This window comes from Pseudophryne corroboree, chromosome 7 (assembly GCF_028390025.1).
Source record: "Pseudophryne corroboree isolate aPseCor3 chromosome 7, aPseCor3.hap2, whole genome shotgun sequence".
NCBI classification, from domain to species: Eukaryota; Metazoa; Chordata; class Amphibia; order Anura; family Myobatrachidae; genus Pseudophryne; species Pseudophryne corroboree.
Window position 1 is genome coordinate 115,361,963 of NC_086450.1, and position 20,155 is coordinate 115,382,117.

The 20,155-nt window shown below is 44.0% G+C and overlaps 2 protein-coding genes across 2 annotated transcripts in view; one reads left to right on the forward strand and one right to left on the reverse strand.

The window, feature by feature from the left end:
- Positions 1-5,588: 5,588 nt before the first annotated feature.
- LOC134944743 (bile salt export pump-like) overlaps positions 5,589-20,155 on the forward strand; it is a 177,023-nt gene continuing 162,456 nt past the window's right edge. Inside the window, exons 1-2 of the mRNA XM_063933575.1 lie at positions 5,589-5,700; positions 7,273-7,367. Coding sequence (XP_063789645.1) covers positions 7,298-7,367 — 70 coding nt within the window. The 5' untranslated portion in view covers positions 5,589-5,700; positions 7,273-7,297. The remainder of the gene's footprint in view (positions 5,701-7,272; positions 7,368-20,155) is intronic.
- Positions 8,624-20,155, reverse strand: part of LOC134944745 (uncharacterized protein DDB_G0284459-like) — a 164,770-nt gene continuing 153,238 nt past the window's right edge. Inside the window, exon 2 of the transcript XR_010181936.1 lies at positions 8,624-8,721. The gene's annotated coding sequence lies outside the window, so the exon portion shown is untranslated. The remainder of the gene's footprint in view (positions 8,722-20,155) is intronic.

The window sequence follows — 20,155 nt, forward strand, 5'->3', positions numbered from 1 at the left end:
CATTAGAACAATACAAGGTACACAGAACTTAACATTACAGTAACTGAAAAACTAAAACAGAACAGTTAACAATTAGCATCAGAATTCGCAACCTTACATACCCTAGACTCCTCCCCCCTCCCAGCCTGGCTGGCAAACGACACTCGTACCTTACCTTTAAAGGGGAGTTCTTCACAGCTGCTCTGTTTTGATCAGTCACATGCCGTCAGCTGTGCTAGACTGGAGGGAGAAATACACTGAAATCAACAAACAGGTAAGACACACTTTTTTTTTTACTCTACAGCATACTGTTCCTATTGCCACAATTATTAAATTGTAATTAGCACATTTGCTTCGCTAGTAGACACCAAGTGCAATTTAGCATATCCTGTAGTCAGTTGCAAATTATAAACATGCAACCGCTTTCAGTGACACGCATTGTACTTTCCGTAATACGCACACAAGTATTTTGGGAGTGTGAGTCCACTAAGCCATCTTCCTGCAACCACCCAGTAACACATTTTCATGACATTTCCATCGCAACTCTGGCTCTGTGCGCTACCTGGGCACATGCACAGTCTGACTTAGATGTATGCACAGAAGAAAAATGTGCTCCACTGCATCTGACATCAGCAGTACATGTGACTCAGAACCAGGCACAGGGTAGGGTGGCAATTTGACTATGGTACAGTGAAGTCATGAGGAAGGAAAAAGTTGTAAAAGTCACATAGGTTTTAAATAGAGATGAGCGGGTTTGGATTTACTCGGTTCTTTACACCAGAATTATTGCCATTTCTTATTTTCTGGATTTTTCTTATTGGCTAACCAAAACACGTGACGTCCGATAGCCAATAAGGAGATTCGGGTAAATCCGAGTAAATCTGAGTAAAACCGAACCCGCTCATCTCTAGTTTTAAATAAGGGATTGATTACGCTAAGTTATCTCAGTATTACATTGCACACATATCCTTTACTATATACAGCTTTAACATCATAGAAAGGGATACAAGCTGTTTGCATATGGCAGATATTAGGCATCTGCTAGAGTTCATAATATAATTAATCAATGACTTTAGATTGTTCCCAAGTTGGAAATACAGCAAGTAATGTATGTTTACTTGGGAAAAGCACAATTAAAGCATTTATTGTTTTAATATCTCACAAGAACATTTAGTGCATTTAGCCATAAATGCATTACAGTACCTTATGCAAGTTATGTATTCAAATTAGCTAATGTCCCATATACATGGAGTCTACTGGGATATACATTACATTGCTGAACCTCTGTTTCCTGTATCATCAGTTTACCGCAGAGAGTATGCTGCAACATTTTGCATTTCGCCACAATAACAGCTGAATGTACAGAATGAAATGTATGCACTGAAAAGGATCTGTTAGTTTTACACAAATCATGCTGAATCCAAACACAATGCTTAAACCAGTGGTTCCCAAACTGTGTGCCTAGGCACCCTGGGGTGCCTTGGGACACTTGCAGGGGTGCCATGATTTGGTGGTCCAGGACCAATTAAAATTATTTATGGTCAATGTAATAAGCAAAACCAGTTCTTGTGGCTGCCAATCATAAAATATGTGGCCAAACAGAAGCAATTCCTGTCCCTCACCACACAATTTAATTTATGGATGACACAAAAACACAATTTACTTTATTTAATATTTCTTTCTAAATGTTCCAATAAGAAGCTTTTGTGCTGGAAGTGCCGTGAAAAAAAATCTGATGCTGTAGGGCGCCGTGATTCCAAAAAGTTTGGGAACCACTGGCTTAAACTATTGTTTTGAAATAAAATACACATTCACTATAAGCTTTGCATAAAAGGCAAATATGGAAAAATAAAATACTCTAATACATCAGATATAGTACATCTCTCTATCTTGTATACAAGGAAAAATATTTCTAAAACGCACCCACAAATTAATTTAACCACTCAACTGACGATTCCCCCCTCCAAAAAAAATGCCCAGAAATTGTTGACAGCTGCCAGGTACACAGGAGAGGGGGGCGGGGGGGTCTGGGTGTGGCTTGGGGGTGGTTTGGTTTACATTTTCCAAGCGGCTGCTATTGTCTGCTGTCGGGGAGGATCATTAGTACGACTCGCATCTAATGCGAGTTGTACTAATGTATGGCCAGCATAACTGTAGGTATGCTAGACTAGTGGTTCTCAAACTGTGTACCGTAGCACCCTGGGGTGCCGCGGGGCACTTGCAGGGGTGCCTTGGATTGGTTGTCTAGGACCAATTCAAATTATTTATGATCAATATAATAGGCAAGACCAGTTCTGGTGGCTGTCAATCATAAAATATGTGGACAAACAAAAGCAAATCTTTTCCGTCGCCACATAATTGAACCTAAGGATGACATATAAACACAATTTACATAATTTAATATTTTTTTCTAAAATTTCTCATAAAAAAACTTTTGACCTAGGCGTGCCGTGAAAAAAAATTCTGATACACCAGGGCGCTGTGATTCAAAAAAGTTGGGGAACCACTGCGCTAGACTGTTCCTTCCCAATCTTAACTCTCAGTTGCAAGTGGGCCCAATGCCTGATTTGAGAAAATCTGTATACGCACTTACGCATGCACACTAGTTTCTTTTCATGTGCAGAACCAAAAAGAACTTTATGCTACAGCAACTAAATGAAAAAAGTTTCAACATCAACACCATAAATTTGTTGAAACACAGAAACAGAACTCAGTTGTGTGTTGTTGATGTTATGTAATTGACCAAAATTGCTATCATTTGTTTTCTCTCAATTTGTTTAACTATCTGGGTCCCCTATTTGTGTGTTATCCAAACTGACATATACTGTAAGTAGGTACCTGCACAGTGGTGACACAGGGCTATGTTTTTGATTCCAACCATGGAAATATTAGTGTGGCATTTTATAAACAGTATTTGCCTTGTGGTTAGCTTTCCTCTAGTTTCCTCCCACACTCCAAAAGCATGCATGCAGGCTACTAACAAGTACAGTATGTGTGTATGTGGGGTAGAGAATTTAGGGGTGTGTTCCTTACCAACCAATCAAATTCTAGTTATCATTTATTTTGTACATTCTATACAGTGTTAGCTTGACTGATTGGTTGATATGGGCAAAAACTCCCCTTTTCCTTTATAGAACGTTTGATAAATTTCCCTCTTATTCTATAAACTTTTCTGTAATCTAGAGCAATGTAAATGAATAAATATTTTTTGTGGAAAGCGCTTCTGAGTTATTTATTTTTTAAATTATTGAATGTTATTTCTAGAGTGCTGAAATACATAGCAGTGCAGTACACTGAGGGGATCATGACATCAACAAATGACATACAGTAACATCACACTGAGGGGCAGATGTATTAAGCCTGGTGAAGTGATAAAGTGGAAGGTGATAACGCACTAGCCAATCAGCTCCTAACTTCCATGTTACAGGCTGGGTTTGAAAAATGACAGTTAGGAGCTCACTGGCTGGTGCGTTATCACCTTCCACTTTATCACTTCACCAGGCTTAATACATCTGCCCCTGAGTGTAAAGATGGTTCTAACCAAATTAGTTTACACTATAATGGGTAGCGCCAGCACAAGTCATGGCCACCGAGAGGATGGGGGTGCAGGTACTAATTACCCAGCTCCAGCAGGGACAAATGCCTCTCTTTGCAATGCTTTGCTGCAGCACACATACTATTCTTAATTGATTTTCCTAATGGGACGTGGCCATGAATACCCTATTTGGACACGGGGCGTGTCCAAACAGGCATGGCTGAATAACCATTGCCAATCATGTCTCATTGGCCCTGTCACATGGTATATAAGGAAGTGAAATAACAATTGTGACGGCTGATGGGAAAGTGTGTGTGGCGCTGTTATTACAAGACAGCAGCATTATAAACCACCATTATCAAATTAGTCATTGGTGGATGTTATTACTGTGCATTTACCTATCCTTTTGGTATGAAACGGAGAGGTAGCAGGTGGTGGAGACACAAAACAAGGACCAGTCACTGTAGACATCTTAAAATAGTCAGGTGATGTCACACATAACTGTCCTTTAATGTTTATAACAATTGAACCTCTATGTCATTTTGGAGAAGGCTTTTGATCTGTGTGGGTAAATTAGAGCAGCTGGGAGGATCCCAGTTGCTTTATTTCAAATCATACTGCTCCAAGCAGAGATAAAACCTATATACTCCATGTGAGGTGGCTGCCAGCAAGGATCCAGAGTAGATCACCAAAGTAAGTGTATGTACTGTGTATGTATATATATATATATATATATACATACACATACACACACACACACACATATATATATATATATATATACACACACACACATATATATATATATATACACACACACACACACACACACACACATATATATATATATATATATATATATACATACACATACACATATATATATATATATATATACATACACATACATATACACACACACACACACACACACACACATACACACATACACACATACACACACACACACACATACAGTATAATATATATAGAATAATCTTATGTAGAAAAAAGTATTCTTTAGAAGGACCTTTCCTAGGGCATGGTCTCCATCTGCCGCCTAGTAACCAACCTCTTCTGTGATTCAAAGATCTGCATGTTTGTAACACAAATTCTGCTTTTTAAGTGGAAGTAATAAGATGTGAAGCCAACTATCCACATCAGAGCCGGAACTACCATTGGTGCAGCAGGTGCAGTGGGCCGGGCCCCTGAGGACTAAGGAGCCCACTGTTGCCCAACCCACCAAGGAGTTAATTAATTATAGTTAATTATATTTTTGGACCTGGGCCCACCACTCACAAGTTCCTCCACTGGTTCACATACTGCTTTGGTAGTATAGGCTTGTCTCCTACATGGAACGAGCTTTTATTTGGGTCCAGGTGACTAAGGGGAAAACATATCACCTGGTGATCCGCCTTCCCAGGCAAATAGGTTGTGTATACAACAGGACCTGCAATGAGAACAATCTTCTGCCAAGAGCTGCTGTGTGTACCCAGGCAGATGCATCAAATTAATCTGTATGAACTTTGATAATAATTTCAAGTAATTCAGGATGAAAGTAAAAGACTAGTTAAATGTATTACACATGCCTTAAAGGATGGCAGTGTCAATATTCCCATTCACACCCAGGGAATGGTTTACCAGTGCCCCTGAAGAATCCTACAGGCAAATTATTTATATAATCTATCAAGTCTTTAGCGCAAAAAGAAAATGAAGGCTGGTGTTAAATCAGTGCACACTTCCCTTTACCAAGCAAGGTTCGACCAGTTGTAGCCTCCTGGCTGAATGCAAAGTCATTTACACAACTGGGGCATTGGAACCAAGGTCATGGTCAAACTTTTTATTCGCTCAAGTAAAATCAGTATCAGGCTGGTGAATGTTTTGTCTAACATATGAACTTGGTGCTTTTATAATAAATTTCAACTTGTTGGAGATCTATATTCAAAGCCTAATGTTCATACTGTGATATTCACCTTGCAAGCAATGGGAGTCATTGAACTGTCAGAGGGATGTTCGCACGGCCATTTACCTTTGTGCAAACATCCAGTATACCCTTTAAAACTTCACTTCTTAATACTATCCTGTCACTCTCGATCTAAGCACTTGTTATGGACATACAAGGATCCTCATACATCAATTTGCAAGCAGGATTCTTGAACTGAGGACTGGACTCCATTGAGGCTCTGGTAGATGATGTTGTTTCTTTTCTTATATCTCTGTACTGAATATTGCTTGTAATTTTAGGAACTACAGTAGAAAACATCAAATGCATTCTTAAAAGTACTGATTGTCCCTTACTACGGCATGCAACAAAATCCAAGAAACCTTTAGTTCATTAGAAATTTCATAAGTCACAGAACAATAAGTTAGTATAATAAGAAAACCTAGTATTGCATTAGATTGTAAGAATTGTACATCATATTCATACAGCTATATACATAAAGCAATAAAACAGTAGTTGAATTTGCAATCTCTCCTCATTATTCAGTCAGAAAATATTGCATAATGTTCATAACTAGATGTTTTCTAAAAAAAAATACCTTATGTATATTTTTATTCAGAATCTACAATATTTAAAACATGATATAGGAAGCACATATTCTGAAAGTAAGTACAATGAGACAATGTAAAAGGAAAACAAGGGCATAGTTATAGTACTTACTGTATATATACTTTTAAAGCTCACTCATGCCACAATGTCAGGCAATTATCGCCATATGCTTTTACAGTATAGGCTATGTGGGCTAAAAATGATCCGTTAAAGATCTCCCAACATTCAGAGAATTGTTATCACACATGATGAAAGATATGGTTGGAAAAAGATGTAAATTTAATGTATATGTGCTTTCATCTTCTGGAGACATTAGACCAACAGCTGTTGCTATTACTCAACTGCCATGTTTGTCTAGCTTAAGTCAAAAGCAGAGATAGGCAATCTTTGGCACTCCAGCTACTGAGGAACTAAAAGTCACCAGTGGTGCTGCCACTGCCACCCGACCCTACCCCTATTTAGTGTTCCTTTTTGCAGCACCCTATTTCCAGAGATATCTTTGGAAATATGGCATCCTGCAGTGAAAGAAAAGACTCTGGCACTGTGCCAGAGTTTTTGCTATCTTCTGCACATGCAAATGAAGGGCAAATGTCATCATTTATTACAGTAAAGTTAAATCTTATTAAGTTCTTAAAAGTGAAATCTTATTGAGAAGTAAGGAGGGGTGCAAGTGCAATTTAATTATTTTTTTTTCTTTTTGAATTGTATGCATGGAAAATACATATTTGTATACCATATTGTCTGCTTAGAAAATGCATGCTTTTGCATGTAGTGCACAAACACTGGCCAGATTTGTTTTTATACTTTAATTAAGACATAAGCTAGGATGAACCCTACTCCCAACTCTAAATCTGTCAATACATTTTAAATGCACCTTCTCTGCAGCTGAACATGGATTCATCAAGTTACAAAAATTCCACTTTGCATCGGGATTTATTTTACTTCCGACTCTAAATGAGACACAGTGTAACCAAACCTACTGCAGACTGTACTCCCAGATGTAAAATAATAACTAAACATGGGGTTCTGTCTCTCTAACAAATCCGCTGTAGGACTCTATTAAACTAAAATAAAAATAAAAAATAATTTCCAGGAACAAATATACTGTAGCAAACTTTGAAAAATAAACATGTGGTTCCTGCACATTAAAAAAAATAGTATAACCCGTGTACAGGCTCTCACTAAACATTTTAAAATAATTTTGCAGGGACTGTTCTAAAAGAGGAAGCACCATGTCAGTCACCTTAAAGAGCATTAAGAAACTTGGGAAGGAGAATTCATCTTTTGAGTATGATGAATCAGGTACGGTAAATGTATAATTCAGTTTTTTAGAAAACCAATAATTGGAGTTTGAAAATTACATTTTTGTCATTTTGCAAGGAAATCTGTAAGAGACAGAACATGAAAACTATAAATCATTCTTTAGTGAAATGGTAGTTCCAAATATTTAGATATTCTTTACAGTAACAGCAGAAAATATTAATGGTTACATTTGGCAATTACCCTATATACTCGAGTATAAGCCGACTTTTTCAGCACTTTTTTTAATGCTGAAAAAGCCCCTTCGGCTTATACTTGAGTCAGTGCCTGGGAAGGAGGGACACGGAGGGTACAGCGCGCGCCTCTCCTGTGTCCCTCCTGCGTCTCCGGCGGCAGCGGCGGGTCTATTAAATGAAGTAGCCGTTCGTGAGCTCTGATTGGCTCACGAACCGGCACTTCATTTAACAGACCCGCCGCCGGAGATGCAGGAGGGACACAGGAGAGGCGCGCGCTGTACCCTCGTTGTGTCCCTCCTTCACAAGACAGCGGGGGAGCGGGGGGAGCTGTACCTGGCACTGGGGGAGCATGTTTTGCACTTGGGGGGGGGGGCATATGTGGAACTGAGGGGGCATATCTGGCAGTATGAGGGCATATCTGGCACTGTGGGGGCATATCTGGCACTATGAGGGCATATCTGGCACTGAGGGGGCATATCTGGCAGTGTGAGGACATATCTGGCACTGTGGGAGCATATCTGGCACTGTGAGGGCATATCTGGCACTGTGGGGGCATATCTGGCAGTATGAGGGCATATCTGGCACTGTGGGGGCATATCTGGCACTATGAGGGCATATCTGGCACTATGAGGGCTGTGTACGGCTAGAGCTGCATTTCCCACCCTAGGTTTATACTCGAGTCAATAAGTTTTCCCAGGTTTTTGTGGTAAAATTAGGTGCCTCGGCTTATATTCGGGTCGACTTATACTCGAGTATATACGGTATATGTACTGTAAGGGTTACATAGAATATGTAAAGTTGGATAAAAAGATGAGACAAACTCAGGAAATGGTATATAGTTCTTCTTCTTCTTTTTCTTCATCTCCTCCTCCTCCTCCTCCTCCATCTACATCTTCTTTTTATTCTTCTCATGATTTTCATAGCATTGTTTTTTTACTTGTTTTTACTGAAAGCTCATACCTTCAGATGTAAATAGATAACATGTAGAGGTTAATGCAAGCTAAAAATATGACAGTACTAAACTCCACTACTGAAAATGTATAAATTCCTACGTACAATTCTGTATGGAGTTAGATCCCGCTGTTTCATTATGCTTTGCTTCTTGCTCAGAGCTATTGCTAGGCATTTGTTAGTTGAAGGCCTCTATTTACTGCAGAGTGCTGAAAAAAAAATCACAAATAAACATGGGGCATAGAAAGAAAGACAGGACACCACTGGTCTGTGCCCCCAGCCCCCCATAGCACTTACACTTCTTACAGCTATGCTAGTTATGATCAAATGTCAGTTTGTGCGATATGTTGCTTGTGCAATATACTGAAATACAGTATCTCATCATTTTGGGTATGTTAGGCTAGTGGCCAACAAGCACAATGTAATAATACTGTTGGTTAAAAATAAGGAATATACATTATGTCCTATTTACTGTACTTATCATTTCCTAGGCAGGAGTTAAGGGACAGAGATTATGTTGTGCTCACTAGCTCTAATAAACTCTTACTAGAGCATGACATTCTTGTGATAAAATCTGTCAATGAATAAATTTATTTATTTTATTTATTAGCAGTTTCTTATATAGCGCAGCATATTCCGTTGCGCTTTACAATTAGAACAACAATTATAGAACAAAACTGGGCAAAGACAGACAGACAGATAGACAGACAGAGGTAGGAAGGCCCTGCTCGTAAGCTTACAATCTATAGGGAAATAGGCATTGATACACAAGGATAGATGCTATAATGGTTCCCCAGGTTGCTAGGTTCTTAATGGGTTGTATATGATATGATCACCCAGCAATGTTGGAAGACAAAATGTGAGTTTATGTGGACTGTACAGAGGGGATGTAACTTGATAGGGAAGCTGTTAAGGTTATGTGTGTGGGTCTGAAATTTGGTAGGCTTGTCTAAAGAGATGAGTTTTCAGAGAACGTTTAATGGTTTGGAGACTAAAGGAGGTTCTTGTTGTGCGTGGGAGTGCATTACACAGAGTGGGTGAAGCCCGGGTAAAGTCCTGTAATTTTGAGTGGGAACAGGTAATACATGTGGATGAGAGACGCAGATCTTGTGCAGAGCGGAGAGGTCTGGTAGGGAGATATTTTGAGATGAGTGAGGAGATGTGTGATGGTGCAGTTTGGTTAATAGCCTTGTATGTAAGTAAAAGTATTTTATATTTGACACGGTAGAAAACCGATAACCAATGGAGGGACTGACAGAGCGGATCAGCAGATGAAGAACGTCTGGCGAGGAAGATAAGCCTCGCAGCTTGATTTAAAATGGATTGAAGTGGTGATAGCCTATGTTTGGAAAGACCAGTAAGGAGACTATAACAATAATCAATGCGGGAGATGATGAGTGCATGGATTAGAGTTTTTGCAGTGTCTTGTGTAAGAACTGGGCGTATTTTGGATATGTTTTTAAGGTGCATGTAACATGATTTAGAGACAGATTGAATGTGTGGAACAAAGGACAGTTCAGAGTCAAGGGTGACACCTAGGCAACGAGCTTGTGGGGTGGGGTGGATAGTTGCATTGTCAACAGTTATAGAGATATCAGGTTGGTAACTACTCTTAGCTGGTGGGAAAATAATTAATTCGGTTTTGGAATGTTGAGTTTGAGGTGGCGAGATGACATCCAAGATGAAATGGCAGACAGGCATCCAGTGACACGAGCCAATACTGGTGGTGACAAATCTGGGGAGGATAGGTAGATTTGAGTATCATCAGCGTACAAATGATACTGAAATCCAAAGGAGCTGATTAGTTTACCAAGAGAAGAGGTATAGATTGAGAAAAGCAGAGGACCTAAGACTGAGCCTTGCGGTACTCCAACTGATAGAGGTAGAGAAGAGGAGGTAGCATCAGAGAAGTGAACACTGAAAGAGCGATTAGATAGGTAGGATGAGAACCAAGAAAGGGCTGTGTCCTGAAGACCTAGGGATTGTAGTGTTTGTATGAGAAGAGAGTGGTCAACAGTGTCAAAAGCAGCAGAGAGATCTAGAAGAATAAGTAGTGTGTAATGGCCTTTTGATCAAGCAGTGACTAGATCATTCACTACTTTGGTCAGTGCCGTCTCTGTGGAGTGTTGGGCACGAAAGCCTGACTGAAGTGGGTCCAATAAGTTGTGCGAGTTAAGAAAGTGTGTAAGGCGAGTGTAGGCAAGCCTCTCAAGTAGCTTGGAGGGACTGGGTAGCTGAGAAATGGGAAGGTAGTTAGAGAGTGTGTTTGGGTCAGAGTTGTGTTTTTTTAGAATGGGAGTAATGACTGCATGTTTAAACAGAGAGGGAAAGATACCAGTAGAGAGAGAGAGATTACAGATTTTAGTTAAGGTTGGGATAAGCACAGGAGACAAAGTTTTACTGACCTGTGAGGGTATAGGATCAAGAGGAGAGGTAGTGGAGTAGGAGGATGAAAAGAGTGTTGATACTTCATCTTCACTTGTGGGATCAAATGAAGAGAAAGTGCCAGAGGGTTCAGGTAGGGAATTGAGCAGGTCACTGGCTGAGTTAGAGCATACCATTTCATCTCGGATTTTATCAATCTTATCCTTGAAGTAGGAAGCAAGTTCTTGTGCACGGATAGTAGCTAGTGGGGGAGGTGAGGGAGGGTAAAGAAGTGATTTAAATGTATTAAAAAGTCGCTTGGGGTTGTTGGCATGATAAGAGATGAGAGATTGGAAATATGTTTGTTTGGCAGTGTCCAGGGCCTGACGATAGGAGTGGTAGGTAGTCTTATATGTGAGAAAGTCACTTGGATTCTGAGATTTCCGCCACTGACGTTCTACTTTACGTGACAGTTTTTGTAGGTGTCTTGTTGATTTAGAGTGCCATGGTTGGCATCTAAGCCTACGTGGAGTGTGATGGGTAGCTGGAGCCACTTCATCAAGGGCACTCTCTAGGGTCTGGTGCAGGTGTAATACAGCAGTGTCAGGTGTAGTAAATGTAGAGATTGGTGAGAGCAGTTGTTGCAGAGAAGTGGAAAATTGTTGAAAATGTATATTGTTAGTATTTCTGCGGGTAAATCAATCAATCAATGATATCATACTTTAATGCATCTAGACACAGATAACTAGCTATTGCTTTGCAAAAGTAATAATTTACTTAGAATGATTAAAATTTTGCCACCAAAGCCATGTAGAGAAGTGACACCTAGAGGCTTTAAGGGGGTACTACAGATCTAAATTAAATACTGTTTTTGACTTTCCAGAATTAAGGAGTGTCTTTGCTCTCTACAGTATACACAGGGGTGCAAGTGGGCGGGTACGGGTGGGTACGGCGTAACCTTATGAATTTAGCCATGGGTACGCCGTACCCATGCCAACGGGCCGACGCTCGCTCCCTCCGCTGCTGCTGCTGCTCACCACCGCTGCATGAGGGAAGGAGACCGCAGCGTGCACCTATCCTGCCCCTCAGTGTCTTCAATTCAGCGCTGGCCCGTGAGCCAATCAGACCTCATTGGCTGCTGGACCGCAAGCTTTGATTGGCTCATGGGTCGGCGTTAAATTGAAGGTAGAGACCCGCAAAGCCGCTGGAGACTGAGGGCAGGAGAGGCGAAGGCTGCGCTCTCCTCCCCTCACACACAGCACAGCAGCAGGGGAAGGGGGGGCATATCTGAAACTGGGGGCATATCTGGCACTGTGGGGACATGTGTATCTGGCACTGGGGGCATATCTGGCACTGCGGAGATATGTGTATCTGGCACTGGGGTATATCTGGCACTGTGGGGGCATTTCTGTATCTGTCACTGGGGGGACGTGTGTATTTGGCACTGGTGACATTTCTGTATCTGGCACTGGGGGCATATCTGGCACTGGGGGCATCTCTGTATCTGGCACTGGGGGCATATCTGGCACTGGGAGCATATCTGCCACTGGGGGGACATGTGTATCTGGCACTGGGGACATTTCTGTATCTGGCACTGGGGGGGCATTTGTGTATCTGGCACTGTGAGGCAATGTATATCTGGCACTCTGGGGGCATTTGTGTATCTGGCACTGTGGGGCAATGTGTATCTGGCACTGTGAGGCAATGTATATCTGGCACTCTGGGGGGCATTTGTGTATCTGGCACTGGGGGGGCATTTGTGTATCTGGCACTGTGAGGCAATGTATATCTGGCACTCTGGGGGCATTTGTGTATCTGGCACTGTGGGGCAATGTGTATCTGGCACTGTGAGGCAATGTATATCTGGCACTCTGGGGGCATTTGTGTATCTGGCACTGTGGGGCAATGTGTACAGTATATGGCACTGTGGGGCAATGTGTATCTGGCACTATTGGGGTCACATGTGTATCGGCCCCTCCCCCCATATGTGTATCACACCCCATGTGACATTTGGCCGCACCCATTTTTTGACACGGCACGCGCACACAGTACCTATGGGACATTTTTTCTACTTGCATCACTGAGTATACATATGCGTAACCATAACTTTGTGGCCCCCATAGCAACATATTGAAAGGGCCCTGTCCCACTCCTCTCTGCAGCAGTTATTCATTTTATGCCCCATAATAGTTCCCTAGATAATTTTTAGAACCATAGTAGTTCTCTAGTTTACATTGTAGTACTGCCAGTACACATTGGGGGTAATTCCAAGTTGATCGCAGCAGGAATTTTGTTAGCAGTTGGGCAAAACCATGTGCACTGCAGGGGAGGCAGATTTAACATGTGCAGAAAGAGTTAGATTTGGGTGTGGTGTGTTCAATCTGCAATCTAATTTGCAGTGTAAAAATAAAGCAGCCAGTATTTACTAGAGATGAGCGCCTGAAATTTTTCGGGTTTTGGGTTTTGGTTTTGGGTTCGGTTCCGCGGCCGTGTTTTGGGTTCGACCGCGTTTTGGCAAAACCTCACCGAATTTTTTTTGTCGGATTCGGGTGTGTTTTGGATTCGGGTGTTTTTTTAAAAAAACACTAAAAAACAGCTTAAATCATAGAATTTGGGGGTCATTTTGATCCCATATTATTATTAACCTCAAAAACCATAATTTCCACTCATTTTCAGTCTATTCTGAATACCTCACACCTCACAATATTATTTTTAGTCCTAAAATTTGCACCAAGGTCGCTGGATGACTAAGCTAAGCGACACTAGTGGCCGACACAAACACCTGGCCCATCTAGGAGTGGCACTGCAGTGTCACGCAGGATGTCCCTTTCAAAAAACCCTCCCCAATCAGCACATGACGCAAAGAAAAAAAGAGGCGCAATGAGGTAGCTGACTGTGTGAGTAAGATAAGCGACCCTAGTGGCCGACACAAACACCGGGCCCATTTAGGAGTGGCACTGCAGTGTCACGCAGGATGTCCCTTCCAAAAAACCCTCCCCAATCAGCACATGACGCAAAGAAAAAAAGAGGCGCAATGAGGTAGCTGACTGTGTGAGTAAGATTAGCGACCCTAGTGGCCGACACAAACACCGGGCCCATTTAGGAGTGGCACTGCAGTGTCACGCAGGATGTCCCTTCCAAAAAACCCTCCCCAATCAGCACATGACGCAAAGAAAAAAAGAGGCGCAATGAGGTAGCTGACTGTGTGAGTAAGATTAGCGACCCTAGTGGCCGACACAAACACCGGGCCCATTTAGGAGTGGCACTGCAGTGTCACGCAGGATGTCCCTTCCAAAAAACCCTCCCCAATCAGCACATGACGCAAAGAAAAAAAGAGGCGCAATGAGGTAGCTGACTGTGTGAGTAAGATTAGCGACCCTAGTGGCCGACACAAACACCGGGCCCATTTAGGAGTGGCACTGCAGTGTCACGCAGGATGTCCCTTCCAAAAAACCCTCCCCAATCAGCACATGACGCAAAGAAAAAAAGAGGCGCAATGAGGTAGCTGACTGTGTGAGTAAGATTAGCGACCCTAGTGGCCGACACAAACACCGGGCCCATTTAGGAGTGGCACTGCAGTGTCACGCAGGATGTCCCTTCCAAAAAACCCTCCCCAATCAGCACATGACGCAAAGAAAAAAAGAGGCGCAATGAGGTAGCTGACTGTGTGAGTAAGATTAGCGACCCTAGTGGCCGACACAAACACCGGGCCCATTTAGGAGTGGCACTGCAGTGTCACGCAGGATGTCCCTTCCAAAAAACCCTCCCCAATCAGCACATGACGCAAAGAAAAAAAGAGGCGCAATGAGGTAGCTGACTGTGTGAGTAAGATTAGCGACCCTAGTGGCCGACACAAACACCGGGCCCATTTAGGAGTGGCACTGCAGTGTCACGCAGGATGTCCCTTCCAAAAAACCCTCCCCAATCAGCACATGACGCAAAGAAAAAAAGAGGCGCAATGAGGTAGCTGACTGTGTGAGTAAGATTAACGACCCTAGTGGCCGACACAAACACCGGGCCCATTTAGGAGTGGCACTGCAGTGTCACGCAGGATGTCCCTTCCAAAAAACCCTCCCCAATCAGCACATGACGCAAAGAAAAAAAGAGGCGCAATGAGGTAGCTGACTGTGTGAGTAAGATTAGCGACCCTAGTGGCCGACACAAACACCGGGCCCATTTAGGAGTGGCACTGCAGTGTCACGCAGGATGTCCCTTCCAAAAAACCCTCCCCAATCAGCACATGACGCAAAGAAAAAAAGAGGCGCAATGAGGTAGCTGACTGTGTGAGTAAGATTAGCGACCCTAGTGGCCGACACAAACACCGGGCCCATTTAGGAGTGGCACTGCAGTGTCACGCAGGATGTCCCTTCCAAAAAACCCTCCCCAATCAGCACATGACGCAAAGAAAAAAAGAGGCGCAATGAGGTAGCTGACTGTGTGAGTAAGATTAGCGACCCTAGTGGCCGACACAAACACCGGGCCCATTTAGGAGTGGCACTGCAGTGTCACGCAGGATGTCCCTTCCAAAAAACCCTCCCCAATCAGCACATGACGCAAAGAAAAAAAGAGGCGCAATGAGGTAGCTGACTGTGTGAGTAAGATTAACGACCCTAGTGGCCGACACAAACACCGGGCCCATTTAGGAGTGGCACTGCAGTGTCACGCAGGATGTCCCTTCCAAAAAACCCTCCCCAATCAGCACATGACGCAAAGAAAAAAAGAGGCGCAATGAGGTAGCTGACTGTGTGAGTAAGATTAGCGACCCTAGTGGCCGACACAAACACCGGGCCCATTTAGGAGTGGCACTGCAGTGTCACGCAGGATGTCCCTTCCAAAAAACCCTCCCCAATCAGCACATGACGCAAAGAAAAAAAGAGGCGCAATGAGGTAGCTGACTGTGTGAGTAAGATTAGCGACCCTAGTGGCCGACACAAACACCGGGCCCATTTAGGAGTGGCACTGCAGTGTCACGCAGGATGTCCCTTCCAAAAAACCCTCCCCAATCAGCACATGACGCAAAGAAAAAAAGAGGCGCAATGAGGTAGCTGACTGTGTGAGTAAGATTAGCGACCCTAGTGGCCGACACAAACACCGGGCCCATTTAGGAGTGGCACTGCAGTGTCACGCAGGATGTCCCTTCCAAAAAACCCTCCCCAATCAGCACATGACGCAAAGAAAAAAAGAGGCGCAATGAGGTAGCTGACTGTGTGAGTAAGATTAACGACCCTAGTGGCCGACACAAACACCGGGCCCATTTAGGAGTGGCACTGCAGTGTCACGCAGGATGTCCCTTCCAAAAAACCCTCCCCAATCAGCACATGACGCAAAGAAAAAAAGAGGCGCAATGAGGTAGCTGACTGTGTGAGTAAGATTAGCGACCCTAGTGGCCGACACAAACACCGGGCCCATTTAGGAGTGGCACTGCAGTGTCACGCAGGATGTCCCTTCCAAAAAACCCTCCCCAAACAGCACATGACGCAAAGAAAAATAAAAGAAAAAAGAGGTGCAAGATGGAATTGTCCTTGGGCCCTCCCACCCACCCTTATGTTGTATAAACAAAACAGGACATGCACACTTTAACCAACCCATCATTTCAGTGACAGGGTCTGCCACACGACTGTGACTGATATGACGGGTTGGTTTGGACCCCCCCCAAAAAAGAAGCAATTAATCTCTCCTTGCACAAACTGGCTCTACAGAGGCAAGATGTCCACCTCATCATCACCCTCCGATATATCACCGTGTACATCCCCCTCCTCACAGATTATCAATTCGTCCCCACTGGAATCCACCATCTCAGCTCCCTGTGTACTTTGTGGAGGCAATTGCTGCTGGTCAATATCTCCGCGGAGGAATTGATTATAATTCATTTTAATGAACATCATCTTCTCCACATTTTCTGGATGTAACCTCGTACGCCGATTGCTGACAAGGTGAGCGGCGGCACTAAACACTCTTTCGGAGTACACACTTGTGGGAGGGCAACTTAGGTAGAATAAAGCCAGTTTGTGCAATGGCCTCCAAATTGCCTCTTTTTCCTGCCAGTATAAGTATGGACTGTGTGACGTGCCTACTTGGATGCGGTCACTCATATAATCCTCCACCATTCTTTCAATGGTGAGAGAATCATATGCAGTGACAGTAGACGACATGTCCGTAATCGTTGTCAGGTCCTTCAGTCCGGACCAGATGTCAGCATCAGCAGTCGCTCCAGACTGCCCTGCATCACCGCCAGCAGGTGGGCTCGGAATTCTGAGCCTTTTCCTCGCACCCCCAGTTGCGGGAGAATGTGAAGGAGGAGATGTTGACAGGTCGCGTTCCGCTTGACTTGACAATTTTCTCACCAGCAGGTCTTTCAACCCCAGCAGACTTGTGTCTGCCGGAAAGAGAGATCCAAGGTAGGCTTTAAATCTAGGATCGAGCACGGTGGCCAAAATGTAGTGCTCTGATTTCAACAGATTGACCACCCGTGAATCCTTGTTAAGCGAATTAAGGGCTCCATCCACAAGTCCCACATGCCTAGCGGAATCGCTCCGTGTTAGCTCCTCCTTCAATGTCTCCAGCTTCTTCTGCAAAAGCCTGATGAGGGGAATGACCTGACTCAGGCTGGCAGTGTCTGAACTGACTTCACGTGTGGCAAGTTCAAAGGGCATCAGAACCTTGCACAACGTTGAAATCATTCTCCACTGCGCTTGAGACAGGTGCATTCCACCTCCTATATCGTGCTCAATTGTATAGGCTTGAATGGCCTTTTGCTGCTCCTCCAACCTCTGAAGCATATATAGGGTTGAATTCCACCTCGTTACCACTTCTTGCTTCAGATGATGGCAGGGCAGGTTCAGGCGTTTTTGGTGTTGCTCCAGTCTTCTGTACGTGGTGCCTGTACGCCGAAAGTGTCCCGCAATTTTTCTGGCCACCGACAGCATCTCTTGCACGCCCCTGTCGTTTTTTAAATAATTCTGCACCACCAAATTCAAGGTATGTGCAAAACATGGGACGTGCTGGAATTTGCCCATATTTAATGCACACACAATATTGCTGGCGTTGTCCGATGCCACAAATCCACAGGAGAGTCCAATTGGGGTAAGCCATTCCGCGATGATCTTCCTCAGTTGCCGTAAGAGGTTTTCAGCTGTGTGCGTATTCTGGAAACCGGTGATACAAAGCGTAGCCTGCCTAGGAAAGAGTTGGCGTTTGCGAGATGCTGCTACTGGTGCCGCCGCTGCTGTTCTTGCGGCGGGAGTCCATACATCTACCCAGTGGGCTGTCACAGTCATATAGTCCTGACCCTGCCCTGCTCCACTTGTCCACATGTCCGTGGTTAAGTGGACATTGGGTACAACTGCATTTTTTAGGACACTGGTGAGTCTTTTTCTGAGGTCCGTGTACATTCTCGGTATCGCCTGCCTAGAGAAGTGGAACCTAGATGGTATTTGGTAACGGGGGCACGCTGCCTCAATAAATTGTCTAGTTCCCTGTGAACTAACGGCGGATACCAGACGCACGTCTAACACCAACATAGTTGTCAAGGCCTCAGTTATCCGCTTTGCAGCAGGATGACTGCTGTGATATTTCATCTTCCTCGCAAAGGACTGTTGAACAGTCAATTGCTTACTGGAAGTAGTACAAGTGGGCTTACGACTTCCCCTCTGGGATGACCATCGACTCCCAGCAGCAACAACAGCAGCGCCAGCAGCAGTAGGCGTTACACGCAAGGATGCATCGGAGGAATCCCAGGCAGGAGAGGACTCGTCAGAATTGCCAGTGACATTGCCTGCAGGACTATTGGCATTCCTGGGGAAGGAGGAAATTGACACTGAGGGAGTTGGTGGGGTGGTTTGCGTGAGCTTGGTTACAAGAGGAAGGGATTTACTGGTCAGTGGACTGCTTCCGCTGTCACCCAAAGTTTTTGAACTTGTCACTGACTTATTATGAATGCGCTGCAGGTGACGTATAAGGGAGGATGTTCCGAGGTGGTTAACGTCCTTACCCCTACTTATTACAGCTTGACAAAGGGAACACACGGCTTGACACCTGTTGTCCGCATTTCTGTTGAAATAGTTCCACACCGAAGAGCTGATTTTTTTGGTATTTTCACCAGGCATGTCAACGGCCATATTCCTCCCACGGACAACAGGTGTCTCCCCGGGTGCCTGACTTAAACAAACCACCTCACCATCAGAATCCTCCTGGTCAATTTCCTCCCCAGCGCCAGCAACACCCATATCCTCCTCATCCTGGTGTACTTCAACACTGACATCTTCAATCTGACTATCAGGAACTGGACTGCGGGTGCTCCTTCCAGCACTTGCAGGGGGCGTGCAAATGGTGGAAGGCGCATGCTCTTCACGTCCAGTGTTGGGAAGGTCAGGCATCGCAACCGACACAATTGGACTCTCCTTGTGGATTTGGGATTTCGAAGAACGCACAGTTCTTTGCGGTGCTACTGCTTTTGCCAGCTTGAGTCTTTTCATTTTTCTAGCGAGAGGCTGAGTGCCTCCATCCTCATGTGAAGCTGAACCACTAGCCATGAACATAGGCCAGGGCCTCAGCCGTTCCTTGCCACTCCGTGTGGTAAATGGCATATTGGCAAGTTTACGCTTCTCCTCCGACAATTTTATTTTAGGTTTTGGAGTCCTTTTTTTACTGATATTTGGTGTTTTGGATTTGACATGCTCTGTACTATGACATTGGGCATCGGCCTTGGCAGACGACGTTGCTGGCATTTCATCGTCTCGGCCATGACTAGTGGCAGCAGCTTCAGCACGAGGTGGAAGTGGATCTTGATCTTTCCCTAATTTTGGAACCTCAACATTTTTGTTCTCCATATTTTAATAGGCACAACTAAAAGGCACCTCAGGTAAACAATGGAGATGGATGGATACTAGTATACAATTATGGACGGACTGCCGAGTGCCGACACAGAGGTAGCTACAGCCGTGAACTACCGTACTGTGTCTGCTGCTAATATAGACTGGTTGATAAAGAGATGTCGTAGTATGTATGTATGAAGAAGAAAGAAAAAAAAACCACGGTTAGGTGGTATACAATTATGGACGGACTGCCGAGTGCCGACACAGAGGTAGCCACAGCCGTGAACTACCGTACTGTACTGTGTCTGCTGCTAATATAGACTGGTTGATAAAGAGATGTCGTAGTATGTATGTATGAAGAAGAAAGAAAAAAAAACCACGGGTAGGTGGTATACAATTATGGACGGACTGCCGAGTGCCGACACAGAGGTAGCCACAGCCGTGAACTACCGTACTGTACTGTGTC